The sequence below is a fragment of the Dendrobium catenatum genome, unplaced genomic scaffold (assembly GCF_001605985.2).
Source record: "Dendrobium catenatum unplaced genomic scaffold, ASM160598v2 fragScaff_scaffold_506, whole genome shotgun sequence".
NCBI lineage: Eukaryota > Viridiplantae > Streptophyta > Magnoliopsida > Asparagales > Orchidaceae > Dendrobium > Dendrobium catenatum.
In genome coordinates, this window is record NW_021318968.1 from 1,116,693 (window position 1) to 1,132,724 (window position 16,032).

Consider the following 16,032-nt stretch of genomic DNA (forward strand, 5'->3'; position numbering starts at 1 on the left):
ATGTATATATATATATATATATATATATATATATATATATATATTGAGAATTTTGTGAACAGGTTGCTTATGAAGTCCCTCCAAAGTTTTAGAAGGAAGAAGAATGCAAAGATTTCTCTAAATTTAAAACATAATAATAATTTTCGAAAACAACCTGAAAATTATTCTAATAACAAGAAAAAAAAAACTTATAAACAATCATCATATATATTTACAACTATGACTTATATTTTCAAAAGAATAACCAACCTTGATAATGAGATGGCAGGCTCATCAAAGAACTCAGCATATCTTCCTTGTGAAACATAACACCTATTACACTAAACCATAAGGCAACAACATCACACTCAGTAATTAGAAGGCCAAAAAAATGGTAAATTCCACTCACTAAGTTTGTTGGCTAACCTTTAGTATAAAATCAACAGTTCTTCTGGCATCAATCTGGCAATCATCCGGCACAAGAGCAGCTCCTCCTTCTTCCCCAACCTCCAGAGATGGTTCCCTAAATTTTAGCTCCATTGTTGTCAAGTACTCGGCCCTTACCCCAGCATTTTTGAGAAGCTTCACCCTCTCCAGCAAACTGGCCGCCTCTGTTGCTGTCCTACCAACCAAAATGCTCCCTGTGCAAGTAAATATTTGTAGCACCAGCGTGCGTTTATATGGAGAAAACAAAGAATTGTAATTGAGCCGACCATGTCATTCTTATGCTTCCTTAGTTGGATTACGTATATTAGTTAGGTATGTGCATGTTTTATGTGCTAACAGTTGTACATGTTTTCAGAGAAAAGAGAAATATTTATCCTTTAAGAGAAGACTGGAATTTAGCCTGGGCAAGTTAAGTCAGGTTTGAGTCAAGTTGTATTATCAAATCAAATTAAGATATTTATTGATCAAGTTTGAGCCCCTTTTCGTTTAAGTTGGGTTTGGGCAACCTGGTCCACAGATGGTTTATTTTATTGGATATTGGATCCAAATTTGTCCGTGGATGATACCTGACCTTACTAGCAGACAAACTTTGTGAGTGTGATCTAAAAACCAATGGGAATGGAGAAAGAGCGAGAGAGAGAGAGAGAGTGCAATCTACTAGTCAAATATATGTAATACAAGTATCAATGGTTGTCAATGATGTCAAAAAGATTCAAAATGCTCATCTTCATCTTTTATTTATAAAGATCTGAGAGCAATATGAAACACTATATCAAGCAAAAAATGAATAAAAAATACATGTTTTAGTAACTTGCTAATACAAATTGTCACGAACACATCACAATATGATTGATTGGAGGGGAGATTACTTTTCTTAACCATGATTCTCTGTCTTGTGGTGAGTTCAATAGTGGAGAGTGCATACAGGTTAGTAGACTTAGGCACGTCCATCAATGAGTCTTGAATGAAGATATATGTGATTAGTGAGTGCTTTAAAGTCATTGGCAACCTATGCTAGAGTTCTGGATCACCTAGTAGTGGAAACCGAGTGAGCTTGAGTAGCAAGGAAGGTAGGCTCTGTGATTACCTAGTAGTGATAGGGCAAGCTAAGAGTCCCCTTGAGTAGATGCTTTCATGTAGCTAAGGCGGCAACATTAATTAATAATAGTCCGCCGTGGGTGATGGTGAACAATTTTGATGGCTAGTCCTCCCTATGAATCAAGTGGGGAATTGTGTGATCCACGAGGACTCTTTGTTGTTTGTGTGGAAGGTGAATCCATTTTGAGCTTGATCTCGGCAAGCTCCTTTTTGGGGCCCCAAAGTATGAGCTATTTTATCATGATACACCAATTACCTGCTAAATATTTGAAAATGCATGCATAGGTATACATTTAGTTCATCGATTCACTTGACCCTTTGGAGAGCGAGTGACAAAAATAAAAAGTGAATTAGTGATGAGCATTAAATAGGGCTACTAAAAAATTATGGGAGAGGAAAAGCAAAATTATTGCCCTCTTTTACTATTGCCTCGGTTGTTGTGTAAATTCCCCCTAATTATAGTGATGTGACATCACTCATGTCTAGCCTCTATAAGTAATTATGCGCTAGAATCCTTCACTCCTTCGAATATTTGAATGGAGTTATAGAAAACTATGAGCGTGTTAAGAATGGATCCTGCCATGCTAGCCTTATCCAAAGTAAAATAAGGAAATCTTTTCGCCTTAGAAAAAGTGATAAGGCAAAATGTGGAGCAAGCAACCCCCACTGAGTAAATAGCTTGAAAAGAGTTCTCAAATCATGCTAGGATCTATTAAACTTGACATCACTCCCTCCACAGAGTGGGTGAATATTGAGCTTGGAATGGTGAAATTTGCTATTCTTCCGACTAAGGTAGTAAGGCCTTCTAACCCTACTGCTAAAGGCGGTGACACGGCAAGTCCCGGGAGAGTGAACCTCTCCTCCAATTCTAAGGATCTACCGCTCAACCTACGGATACAGCAGCAGGGAGCCCTTAATGTTCCCAGTGGAGACAATGCACACCTAAGAAGTTGCCTTTACTAATGTTGTGGCAACCTCCACTAGAGCCAAGTTGGCGGATCCAACTAAAAAAGATAAGAGAAACTACCTCAGGTTCTGAAGGCAAGCTTTCTATGGTGGGCGAGTGTCCTCTACAAATGAGCCAATGATCTGCGTTTTCTCAAGCAAGCTGTTCAAGTATCTTTTGAGTGAATAAGAATCCTTGACCTTGACTCAATAGGTGCATGAGCTATAAATAAAGACAACAATCTTGCATGATTGGCTTTTAGTGGTTTCTCTGAGTTTTCTTGATAAAAAATTTTCCATCACTGATCTCTCATTGTTAACCATAGAGGCGTCTCCTGCATGCGATGCTAAAATCACCAAGCCTTCAATAGTGGCAAATTATACTACAGCAGTCAAGCAAGTTGAAGAGGCAGCTGCTGAGCAAGAGAGTGTGCATGCCGATAAGTAGGAGAATCCATCCCTTCAGGAAAAAGTAGCATCTAAGAAATTGTTATATTCATTATTAATGGGCTATTCTAGCAACAGTATTCCTCAAGGACCAATAACCTTGGATATGTTGGCGAAGCGAGTCAACAATTTAAGAAAATGATGAACTTACTAGTAGTGGGAGAGATTGGTAACTCCCAAAGGGATGCCGCTTCGATACCGAGTACCCAGTTTAAGGACTTTGCAGTTCTATAGGTTGAGGTGGCGGCAACTCATGGCCTATTGAAGGCAAGTTAGTTTGTAGAAGAAGGGAAGTTTCTCTTAGGACACTTAGATGGTTTAGGGGTCCTGCTGCCTGAGATTGTGAGTGATCGAGTTTGTAGGATTTTTATGGTGATGAGCAGTCGCGCACCATCTTTATTGTATTGTAATGTGTTAACTTATTGTCTCTTATGTAAAAAATTTACTACAACATCAAGCCTTTATCCCACTATATAGGGTGGACTAAATAAATCCTTTTTCTGTATTGTGTCATATTAAGAATCAAATTCTCATTTAAATCTAATGTAGAGAGGTCATTTTTAATATTTTCTAACCATGTCTTTTTAGGTCTTCCTCTGCCTTTATTAACATAAGTCAGATTTAATACAACTATTATCCTAACCAGGTCATCGGAAGGCCACCATTTTATGTGACCAAACTATCTAAGACGACTCTCTCTAATCTTATCTTCCACTAGAGCTACTCCACATTTTCAAGTATATGCTCATTTCATATCCTTTCTCTAAGAGTAAAGCCACTCATCCACCTGAGCATTCTCATCTTTGTAACACTTAACTTAATATTATGCTTCTCTTTTAATGGCCAACATTTTGCTCCATAAAGCATTGCAAGTCTCATCACCATCTTATAGAATTTTCTTTTTAAGTTTGATTGGGGACTTTTCAATCACACAATAAGCCTGATGCATTTCTCCACTCCAATCATCCAACTTGAATTCTACTAATAATATCCCCATCTATTTCACCATCACTATGAACAATAGACCCAAGATATCTAAAATGTGTACTCTTATTAATGACTTGATTGCTCAAAATCAAAATCCTCCCACTGGATCTATTACTACTAAAATTACACTCCATGTATTCAGTTTTAGATCTACTCAAACAAAAACCTTTGGATTCTAAGGTTGACCTCCCTAATTCAAGTTTATCTTCAACTCCCTCTCTAGTTTTATCAACAAAAAGAATATCATTAGCAAAAAGCATACACCATGATACAACCTCTTGCAAATATCTAGTAAGAACATCTATAACTAAAGCAAAAAGATATGGGTTTAAGGTTGATCCTTAATGTAATCCAACTTAAATAGGAAAACACTTGGTCAAACCATCTTGTGTTTGAACACAAGTAACAGCTCCTGCATACATATCCTTAATGACTCAATATAAGCATTATTAATCCCTTTCTTTTCTAGAACTCTCCATAGGCACTACTCATGGAACTTTATCATATGCCTTCTCTAAATCAATAAATATCATATATAAATTCTCCTTATTCTCTCTATACTTCTCCATCAAACCTCACAATAAATGCATATCTTCTATAGTAGACCTACCCGACATAAATCCAAATTGATTTTGAGAAACATTAATATCATGTCGTAACCTATAATCCAAAACTCTCTCCCATAATTTTAAATTGACATATTAACTTAATTCCTCTATAATTCGCACAATTTTGTGCATCGCCTTTATTCTCAAAAATAGAAATCATCACAGTCATTCCCCCTCATCTAGCATCTTTTGTCTTCAAAATAATATTAAAAAGTTTACTACAACAACAACAACAACAACATCAAGCCTTTATCCCACTACGTGGGGTCGGCTACATGAATCCTTTTTCTCCATTGTGTCCTATAAAAAGTTTACTAAGCCAATAAATTCTTTCAACTCATAAAGATTTCCAAACCTCTATTAGAATATCATCAGTTTAAACAAATTTTTCATACTTCATTTTTTTTTAAGTCTCTATAACTTCGGTTTTACTAATACGCCGATAAAACAAAAGTTATCTTTTTATTTTCATTTAGGGTGTTAAAGTCACTTAAGCAAATCATATTCTCACAATCTTTATTGAAAAGTTTAGCAAAATATTTCATTTACTTTTATTTAATCTCCTCTTCCAATAAAAATATTTTTTTTATTTTTATGCTTAATGTACTTCACTTGAACTGAATCATTACTACTTTTATCTCTTTATTTCATTAACTTATACATTTATTTTTTGCGGTTCTTAGCGTCTAATATATTATATAAGTCATTAAAAACTAAAATTTTTGCATCGTATACTACTTTCTTAAACTCCATATAGGCATCTTTTTATCTTTCTCAATTTTCATAATTTTTCTCTAAACTAAGTTTTATAATAAAGCTTCTTATGTTTTATCTCTTCTTACAGATTTTGATTTCATCACAAACTATTTTTACTATTAAGAGTTTTTCCTTTATACTCCAAGTATATCTTTTATAATATTATTAGTATCACAAGCTACTTTTTCCAACATAATATTAGTTTTCTCATGTACATACAAAATCTTAAAATCTAGAATATTATTCTAAAAAATATTTTTGCTAGTGTTCATTAAATACCTTCATCTAAGATTAAAACAACATTTTACTTTATTTTTTATGTTATATCCCTTCAGCTTAAAATTCAAAATTAATAAGCAATGTTAGGTATATAAACTTTCACTTGAAATAACTTTATAATCTTTGCAATCTAAATAAACTATTTTTCTTAGAAAAAAATTATCAATCTGAGTTTTATTATATCCATTCTTATAAGTGATGAGATGCTCATCTTTTTTCTTAAACAAAGTATTAGCAATTGCAAAATCATAAGTTATAACAAAATTTAATAAGGTCTTACCACCTTCATTAGTCTCTCCAAGCTCATAGCCACCATAAATATTTTTAAAATCATTCACTTCTCTACCAATATGTGCATTTAAATCTCATCTAATAAAAACTCTTTCTTCAAGAGGGGTAATTTTTATATTAATTTTTCTAAGTCATTTTAAAATTTTAATTTTGAACACATATTCAAACATGTTTGAGGAGCATAAGCACTTATAATATTAATAATCTTAGGCTCTTAGCATCAACAACAATCTTTAAAGTTATAATTCAATTTTCAATTATATTAATTTTTATAATATTATCTTTCAAAATCTTATCTATAATCATACCTACACATTTCTAGTACGACTCCTATCAGAATATCATAGTTTAAATCTTAAACTATCAATCTCCTTAGTATTCTCTCCAACACATTTAGTTTTCAGAATACATAAAATAATTATCTTCCCATGAAACATAATATCTATTAATTTCATTAATTTGTTTGTAATGAAACATATGTTCAAAGTTTCTATACTAATTCAAGTTTCACAAACTAACTTCTTTGACCACATCCATCCATAATGTGGGAACCCTTGACAATGCATCCAGGCACTAGTGCAGCAACCCTTACACACTTATCGCTGCATTCATGTCATATAGCGCGTCGCTTCTAGGGAACGTCATAGCATTAACAAAATGAATTAAATGATTCATGTCATGATTATTTGACAAGATTTATATTGGTTGTTGACTACCTAATGCAACATTTACTTTTCTCATCTAGGATTTAGGACTTGACAATAGTAGCATTAAAACTTTACCAAGTAATAAAATTTTTATGTTTGAGTGAGTATTCTATATTTAATACTTTTTCTTATTATACTGTGAATACTCTATTTATGATGTTAAGGCAATCGTGATGTTTTTAATATTATGACGAATACTTTGTTTTGCAATATCGTGGCCAGCACTAATACAGGCATGCTAACTGGCGGATAGAATATTTAGAATAATTTAACATTTTTCTTCTCTCTTCATTGTGCCGAATTGGTTTCCACTCTTAGGTGCCGAGTTCATTGCTTAATCACTGAATGGTGACTTGATGCAGTTCAACGACTTCACTCTGAATGAAACTTGATGGCAAGGTGTGTGGTAATCGGCTCACAGGAAAGTATGTTCTAGGTGTGATATATCATAGAAAAATTATCTTGATCTAGCACGAATCTCGAGGCAAAAATCAAGTTGGAAACTTCAAAAATTAAATCTAGGATCACCTGGACTTCGATTTCAGCAAACTTACAGTTAAACTAAGCATCTCGTAAATACGAACCCAACAACACCAAATTCGACTCAATCCAAGCCCAAATGAGTCCAAATCAAGGACCCGAAGCGCTGTTGGAAGGATCGAACCACAATTTGGATTACCAAATGGTTTCCAAACATGACGTGCTTATAGTCGAATCGAGCGGCTCGACGAGACGAATCCTATGAGCCCAAGATTGCCGAATTCAGACACCACTAAGACCTTCAAATGTCTAACGAACGGTCCATGATCAAGGGATTCAATATCGGACGTCCATCAAACCACTCCACATTTGCCCCTGATCTCTCACCTATTTACGGGTCATGCCACTCCAGAATTCTATAAATAGACCCCTCATTTCTCTTGAGGGGGACCCAAGCAAGAAGGAAGCAAAAAGGAAGCAAGAAGGAGGAGAAGAGAAGAGAAGAAGAATAGGAGGGAAGAAACTCCTCCTCGACCACCGCCGGAATTCTGCACGACTTCCACGGGAAGCCGAAATTCTGTCCGACTTCTACGGGACGCTAGAATTCTGCCCGACTCCCAAGTGACGCCGGAATTCAGTCCGACCTCCAAGTAACGCCGGAGTTCTACCCGAATACCATCTAACGCCGGAATTCTCCTCGGCCGCCAACTAACGTCGGACTTCTAGCCGACGTCGGACCTCCGCTCGTAGCCAAGTTTTTACCCGACATCGTACTTTTGCATATTGTCAGATTTTTGCCGGACAGTTATCCGATGTTGAATTTCTGTTAATTGCTGGACTTCTATGATACAAAGTCCTTCCGACCTCCGTCGCCCGCCGACTACGGTCCTTCTGACTTATGTTGCCCGCCGACTACAGTCCTTACGACCTCCGTCGCCCGCCGACTACGGTTCTTCTGACTTATGTTGCCCGCCGACTACAGTCCTTCCGACCTCCATCGCCTGCCGACTACAGTCCTTCTGAATTATGTCACCCGCCGACTACAGTCCTTCCAACCTCCATCGCCCGCCGACTACGGTCCTGCTGACTTATGTCGCCTTCCAACTACGATCCTACCGATCTCCGTCGCCCGCCGACCACGGTTCTTCCAAATTACGTCGCACATCGACTATGGTCCTTTCGACCAAACAAACACGTCAATAGTGACTCTTTGTATTCTCATTATATGCTTCATATAATGTACATCAAGCAAGGTTTTTCCCCTAAGGAAGGGCCTCAATTGTAATCGACTGCAAATAATAGTGGATTCATTCAAATTGGACTAAGCCCCGTGGTTTTTCCCCCTTTTTTCAGAGGTTTTCCACATAAAAATATTGGTGTCTCCTATAAAAGCAACACCCTCTCTATTATCTATGTGCATGCTGGATCTTCATACAATGCTAAGACGTTGAATTATATACCTCTCTACCTCCACGAATATTCCAGGAGGCAACAAGGTGTGTATGCAGATAACTACTCGCTAGGGCGAGTGAGGAGAGAGCCGCCAAATCCTCAGGTAATGATGAAAAAGCATGGTCTAAATCCACGCAATAAATGTAGGTTTGACTCAAGATCTCTTGATAACTTGGCTTTATTTAGGGCAGTTTAATCAATTATGTTTTTGCTTTTTAAATCTCTTTTTTCAGCCATATTTTCAAGAACATCTTTTTAAAAGCATAAGATTGAAATTGCAGTGAAAACGTTATCTTACAAACACACTCTAATTTCCTAGTAACTGTTGTTTTTAACACGAAAGCAGTCAAAAAGCCGTTCCAAATGAAGCCTTAATTTTATTTTTTCTTGAAATAATTCAATTTGAGAATTCAGCGAATAAACAGTAGAAATACCCGTTCTCTTCCAACCGAGAACATCCAAGGGATCGGAGCCTTGTGCTCGTACCTCATCTGCAAGCTCCTCCCACAGCTGCTTGCTTCTTCCGGCGAGCTCCCACGTGTCGCTCCCGGGCGTACGGTACGACATCCAAACGTAACCCTGTCCTATTACGATATATTATCATCATGTAAAAAGATCAACAAAGCTCATTAGTTCTAGAAGGGAGAGATTAATGCAAACTACTGTTACAAGGTGAGTTGGTGACTACCGGCACCGGTGGCGCCGTAGCATGGCCGGTGGGCATCGACGACGACGACAGAGAGGTTTGACCGGAGAAGAAGCTGCCGGGCTATTGTAAGGCCGATTATGCCGGCGCCGATGATGACAACGTCGTGCTCGGAGGTTTGTAGGGACATGGTTTGAGGTTGAGACTTCACTTGAGAGCTTAGAGATCTCGTGAATTGATTTGGAGAGTTAAGAGATGACTGAAGAGTAAAGTGTGGTTAGCTGAGTTGGAGCTAACAATGGTTCTTGATTTCCTTCTTGCTTTGTCCTCTTTTTTTTTTCTTTTTTTTTTTAATGTTTGATTGCAAATATATAAATTTCATCAAAATTTTATTTAAAATAGATTATATTAGAATATCACAAAATTATTTTTTAGTTTAGTTGAAATTAATAAAATTTTATGTAAGAAAATAAAATTTTAAAATAAATACTTATGTTACAAATCGCAATATAAAGCACAAAATCGATTGGAACTCTTGATAGGCGTCGATATTACTAGAGGGCATTGAATTACGACATAGAGCACATAATAGTGATGCCGTCGAAGAACGTGTGTAAAGAATCATGATGAAGCTTTGTGGGGTCAGGCATCAATGAGAGCTTTGCAAGGGCGAACGATTATAGCAACTCGATAGGGCAAGCATCAAAAGGGGCTTGCAACGACACATGACATGATCAGCATAGACTTGGCAATGTAAAAGAAGAAGATATCAAGTTAAAATATTTCAAATTCTTTCAAACTTGTTGTGTGTTAAAACATTCGTGGCGATAGAGAGATGATGAGTTTAATGTCATAGTTTTTTATGAAGATCCAACACACATACAGAGATAAGAGAGAGTGGTGGAGTAATCATAACATACATCAGAATTTTTATGTGGAAATTTCTTAAAAGGAAAAAATCTACGTGGTTTTGCCCAACTGAAATGAATTTACTGGTGTTTTTTTGTTGATTATAAATGATACTGTTCCTCGTGGGAAGGCATTGGCTCAATATAGTAAATATACATCATATAGAGAACATTACATTGTTGGAGTTGGAAGAATTCAATGACATGAGAGTTGTTCTCAAGAGAACATTGGCCATGTTCGTTTGGTTGATAGAACCATAGTCAGACGATGGTGACCGAAGAGATCATAGTTTGGTAAATGATGTTGAAGGGACCGTAGTTAGGCGATGGAGGTCAGAGGTGTCTTAGTTGGGCGACTAAGGTTGAAGGGACTGTTGTCAAGCGGTGGTAGTCATAAGGACTATAGCAAGTGAGCGACAGAGATCAGAAAGATGAATGACTATAATAGGGTGACGGAGGTTGAAGGGTCATAGTCGGGTGGACCATAGTCAGCAGGTAACAAAGGTCGGATGGACTATGATCTGGTGATGAAGGTCAAAGGGACCATAGTTGTTCAATGGTTATCGGAGGACAATAGTTAGTAGAAGATGGAGGTCGAAGGGATTATATTCGGGCGATTGTGGTCCGAAGATAGCAGTCAGCAGACGACGGAGGTCAAATGAATCATAGTTGGACAACGGAGATTAGGGGGACCGTTGTTGAGCAATGGTGGTCGAAATGACTGTAGTCGGCAGGCAATGAAGGTCAGAAGAACCGTATTCAGACAATTGGGGTTAAAGGATCGTAGTCGGGTAATGGAGGTCGGATGGATCATATTTAAGTGACGTTGGTCTAAGGATCATTGTCAGCATGTGATGGAGGTCAGGGGGACTAAGTTGGGCAATAGAGGTCAAATGGACCATAATCGTACAACGGTAATCCAAATACCATAATAAGTAGGCAATATAGGTCGGAGGGACCATAGTAAGTTGAAGGAGGTCGAAGGGACTTAGGTTGAGCGATAGTGGTTTGTTTCGAGAGGTATTTTACATTTTGCTTAATCATGTTTTCAATAATTCAATGTTTTTGGGATTTTTTTTATCAAATTTATAATTTGATTTTATAAAAATATTATTTTATTGGATTATGGTAACTTTTATCTGTGTAACTTTTGATATGTTATCGATACGATTGTTTTGATCTTTTTGAGTATTTACTTAAGATTTTTTTGGGTAATTTAAAAAATAATGATTTTTATTAATTCAAAATTTCATTTTGACATTTAAAAATAGTAATTTAGTTTAGTTAAAGCTTTAGAACATTGTTATACACAATCTCTGATAATGTTGTGAAAATATGAAAACATAGTTTTAACAAACTGTAAAACATCAGGTGATGAATTATTTGACAGTCATTAAAGCATTTTTGTAGACTCTATATAATAGTACTGTGATTGTTTCAGTAGTGTAGAATATTGCACTTTATTTTCAGTGTCTGCGATTGAAATATTTGAATTGGCAAAGAGAAGGGATTCTTTTTGCGACGAGAAGGGATTATGTTGGCGGCGAGAAAGAATTTTGTTATATGTTATGTGATAAAAACTTTGAAGCCTGAGAGAATTTATGATTTTGAAGGTTGAGCGCTATTTTGATATTCTTTAATAAGGGATTTTGTTGGCAAACAGAAGAGATTATGTTGGCGATGATAATATATTATATTGTTTGTTTGTAAGTATTGGAAGTTGGAGTCTACGGACTATTATAATATTTGTTATAAGATATTTAGTTATATTTCAGTCTGTTTTAGTAGTTATTTAAATGCTTATAAAAAAATCAATATTGGTATTAGTTTTAGTTTTAGCTTTCTATACAGTACTTCAATTTCTTATTACTACAAAGCATTTTCAATCTTTTTGGTTTAAACTATTGATTCATGTTTTAGGCTACAATAGCTTATTGTGCTTTGTTAGCTCATTCTTTCTTTTGCTTTCATTTTCAAGTCAGAAAAAAAATAAGGAGCGAGCTGAGTAGTTTGATAGCAGGCTCTCCGATCTATCCTATATGTATCTCTTTTTTACTAGTTTCATTTTTACATGTTTGGCTTTATTTTATTGTACTTTCTGTTGCTAAGCGCTCTAGTAGATAGACCCCAAATTATACATGTATTTTTGGATTATATATAGAAAAATTATTTTTGAGATTTAGGCTTCGTTTGGGACAGCTTTCTTAAACTACTTTTTAGTACAAAAATTTTTTGTACTAAAAAGCTGTTTTAGAAAGTAACAAAAAATATGTCCTTACTCCTTAGTCTTCCGCTTTATATTGTTTTGAAGTACTTTCTCTATATTGTATTTAGTAATGGCTCTGTTGTAAAATTTTCACGGTTCTGCTCCTTAAATTATTATCATTTTAAGCTCCTGCGTAATTTCAATTATTAGCTTGCTCGTTTTAAAAATTTAGCCCAGGCAGAATTAGGCTAACAAAAAGCGATGAAGCAAAAGGAACAAAGAGGGAAGCAGCTTCAAAGCAAGGATATAAAAAAAATAAATAGATTAGTAAAAAAAAAAATTTCATTTTCAATTTGGGACTAATTTGATCGTAAATTCACAAATAATAATATATACAAAGTCTCGAATCCAATCTCTTGACCGAGACTAAGCTTCAATTAAAATATTAAGATTAATACAATTTAAATAATTATTTTATATATACAACAACATACATATTTAAAGAAAACCTTTTTGTTTTCACCTTTTTTATATGGGAATACAATATAAAAGAAATATACTATAAAAAGAATACATTTAGAAATGTTAAGGAAATTTAGAGTAAAAAAGCATGCATTGTAAATGAACTATTTGAGTTATTAGGATGAGTGTAAAATAAATGCATTACGATTATGATTATTTTTTAGCATGAAATAAAATGAATGTAATGCAAATTTCAAAGATAGCGAGTGACATCGGACCGGATGGGGCTCGATGAATCCACGTTGATGATCCGGTGGCCGTGGTTGGGCGCAGATCCAAGAACTCCTTGGAAGAAAATAATCCACCATCATCTGAGATTAATATCAGGATGCAGGATACAAAACAGAGTAAAACTACTTAAATCTTATTCATCTCAACCATCCTCTATTACAAACGTTGCTACCTATTTATAGACAAAAGTAGTCACCTATTAGGCTACACATAATCAAAAGCAAGCACTAAACCTATGTAGCTATATGAGCTACCAAATTGATTAAAACTAGCCTGAAGTTAATACAATCAAACAGCTCAGCTCCGACGTCTGTGAGTACTCATCGGCGGTGGAGGCGTCGCCAACGATGTCATGCGACTAGCAATTACTGGCTGGAGGAAGCGGTTTGGCGGCATCGGCCTACAATGGTGGCAATCGCAGCAAGCGGGTGGTTGTGGCTGTTGGTGACAAGGTAGCTTGCTTGCGATGAAAAAAATTTCACTCAAAATTGAACAAGTTTACTTTTCATAAGAAAATGAATTAAATAATATTCAACACAATCAGAATACTTTACCTTTGCAATTCATTTCATTTAATCTAATATTAATATTTCCAAGACTTCTGCCAAAAAAATACTTTACAATCTTTTTACTTAAACTATCCAAATCGCCACTTAATAAAAAAAATTTAGGTCATGAGCTTAAGCAATATTGTATTTCTCAATAAATTTGAATCCCAGATTCCACACTTTACCCAAAGATTACTCCCAAATTTTTACATCTTCAGGCTTCAGGCTCTAACTACAAGATAAACCATTAATACATGACTCTTAATGGGAGCTTAAACCAATAAATTGACCGTTGACCATTGACCAGAAACTGTTGACTATTCTTTTTTAGCCCCTCGGAAAGTAGTCTGCCGGTTAAAAACCAACAGAGGCCAGATATTCCAAAAGGAACGCCTAAATATCAGGAGATATTTCTTTATACATAAAATATAGAAAGTTATAAACAATTTCAGTAATAAGCACACTAAACGATCTATTAATTAGAAAGAGTAAATCAGAGGTTTCCTTTTGACAATTTTTTTATTATTTTTTAAAATAATTTTTTGAAATAAAAATTTTAATTTAAAAAAATAAAACATTAAAAAAATCATCCCAAATGAAATCTAACTCTTCACTAATTCAAAGGACAAAACGGCAAATTCATCGACACAATCAATAATTTTTGAGACTGGACAAGAAAGCCGTTCGAAGACCAACCCAAATGTGTCACGTCAGTGGTGCCGAACTATACCGAGTAGTATCGAGCATATGGATGACGTGGCACATTCTAATTGGCCTCCAACGACGTTCGGTGTTTGCACAAAATAATTAATCATCTTAAAGACATTTTTATTTGTGATTGGTAAAACATCAATTTTATTAATGAAAAAAAAAAACCAATTCTAAAAAAATAACAATAACAAATTTTCATTTTTAATGCTTTGGAATAATATTCATCTCCCTCAATCTTCCAATCCATCTCTTCACACTGTCCATTGTATCCACCCGTCGATCAAACCCGAAATCCCGACTCTTTCGCATGCAACTCACCATCTCGAACTCGAAGTTAGTCATCGCGTACAAATACTCAAAGTTCGCGATCTCGTCCAACTTCGTCCGCACCAACTCTTCCTCCTCCACGATCTCATCCCACACGTCTACTTTTCCCTTCATCGTCACCACCCACTCCCAACCTTCCCCACCTCTCGCCAAGTGTCCTACGCCAAACTCCCCGGCCACCACCTCCCACAAATTCCTCCACGCAAACACATCGCCGTTGGTGCAGTTGAATGCTTCGTTCCCTACCACCGCATTCCCCGCCGCCGCCCAGATCTGCTGCTCGGCCAGCAGGCCGGCGTCCGACGCATCGCAGCAGAGATTACGCCACGTGTAATCTTTTCCAGGGTAGAGGAGTGGGCCGCCCTCGTGGCGGCATATGAGCGCGTAGGCCGCGAGGGTGAGCACCAGATTGTACTCGCTCCGGGCCGAAGCTCCGAGAATCGCGGAGGGGCGGTGGACCGTCCACGTCAGGATAGTGCGGTAAGATTCAAGCACATCTTCGAGCGCGTAGTAGAAGAGGGGGTGGGCCCCGCGGGGGGAGTCTTCTCGGAAAGGAGCGGGGGTGGCGGGGCTGCGGCCGGCGGCAGGAAGAGGTGGAAGGTAGTGCATGGAGCCGGTTTGGAGTGCCACGTGGCGAAGGTTGGGGAGGGATTGAAGGACGTTGGAGAGCATGGCGGCGTTGTCGGATGGGGTGGCGGCGGCGGTGGAGGCGACCCAGAAGAGGTGGGTGACGTGGAGGGAGAGAGGGGCGAGGGTGAGGAGGGTGGAGGTGGGGTCGAGGGCGTCGAGTTGGAGGAAGCGGTGGATGGTGGTGAGGGGGAACCACGGCGGTGGAGGGCGCCGGGCTGCGCCGTAGACAATCCAGGGGACCCCCGGGGAGGAAGGGTGGCGTAGGGATTCTGCGAGGCTGAGGCCGGTGATGCCGGTGACTCCGACAATCAGTGCGACATGGGACGGGGTGACAGCGGTGCCGACGGTGGAGGTGGGGTGGTGCGGCTTCTCTTCGATCATGTTTGCCGTGTTATGGAAGGTTTGATGTATATATTAATGGAGGTGGTGGGATTGAGCTATTGACATGATGTATTAAAATATATAATTTATTTATTTATTTAATATATTGATCTGATATTTATTTATTTGTTAAATAAAAAATTATAACTTCATTGCCTTGCAGGTTTCTTCATAAGCGATCGCATATAAATATATAATGCAAACAAATACGATTCAAAAGGAAAATTCTATCTTTATGTTTTTCCGTATCATCATCGTTGGCGTTGTAAAACAGGCTTTCAAATTGAACACATATTTTGGCCACATCCTCAAGATAATTGAAAAAATAAAGGGAAATTTACATACATACCACTATATAGCTATTATTTTACCTATCTAACACATTCTTTATTAATATTACATGTATACCACTTAAATCTCTATTTCACAACATTTCTACCACTCCA

At 37.1% G+C, this 16,032-nt stretch overlaps 2 protein-coding genes across 3 annotated transcripts in view; both read right to left on the minus strand.

Moving 5' to 3' along the window:
* LOC110107753 (glycine oxidase-like) overlaps nucleotides 1-9,421 on the minus strand; it is a 17,743-nt gene extending 8,322 nt beyond the window's left edge. The window contains exons 1-4 of one of the 2 annotated variants that reach the window (XM_020838123.2): nucleotides 9,165-9,339; nucleotides 8,911-9,055; nucleotides 406-620; nucleotides 250-320 (exon numbers count right to left, since the gene is read on the minus strand). In XM_020838123.2, coding sequence (XP_020693782.1) covers nucleotides 250-320; nucleotides 406-620; nucleotides 8,911-9,055; nucleotides 9,165-9,200 — 467 coding nt within the window. In that variant the 5' untranslated portion in view covers nucleotides 9,201-9,339. Of the gene's footprint in view, nucleotides 1-249; nucleotides 321-405; nucleotides 621-8,910; nucleotides 9,061-9,164 lie in introns of both variants that reach the window. The other variant, XM_020838121.2, reaches the window with a different exon arrangement.
* Nucleotides 9,422-14,449: 5,028 nt separating this feature from the next.
* On the minus strand, nucleotides 14,450-15,586 carry LOC110107732 (3-oxo-Delta(4,5)-steroid 5-beta-reductase-like). The gene has a single exon (XM_020838092.1). It carries the CDS (start codon nucleotides 15,584-15,586, stop codon nucleotides 14,450-14,452), a length of 1,137 nt encoding a protein of 378 aa, XP_020693751.1.
* Nucleotides 15,587-16,032: the final 446 nt, after the last annotated feature.

What these genes read in the sequence shown, in the direction of transcription:
- LOC110107732 (XM_020838092.1), bottom strand. Translation starts at nt 15,586, where the DNA reads ATGATCGAAGAGAAGCCGCACCACCCCACCTCCACCGTCGGCACCGCT.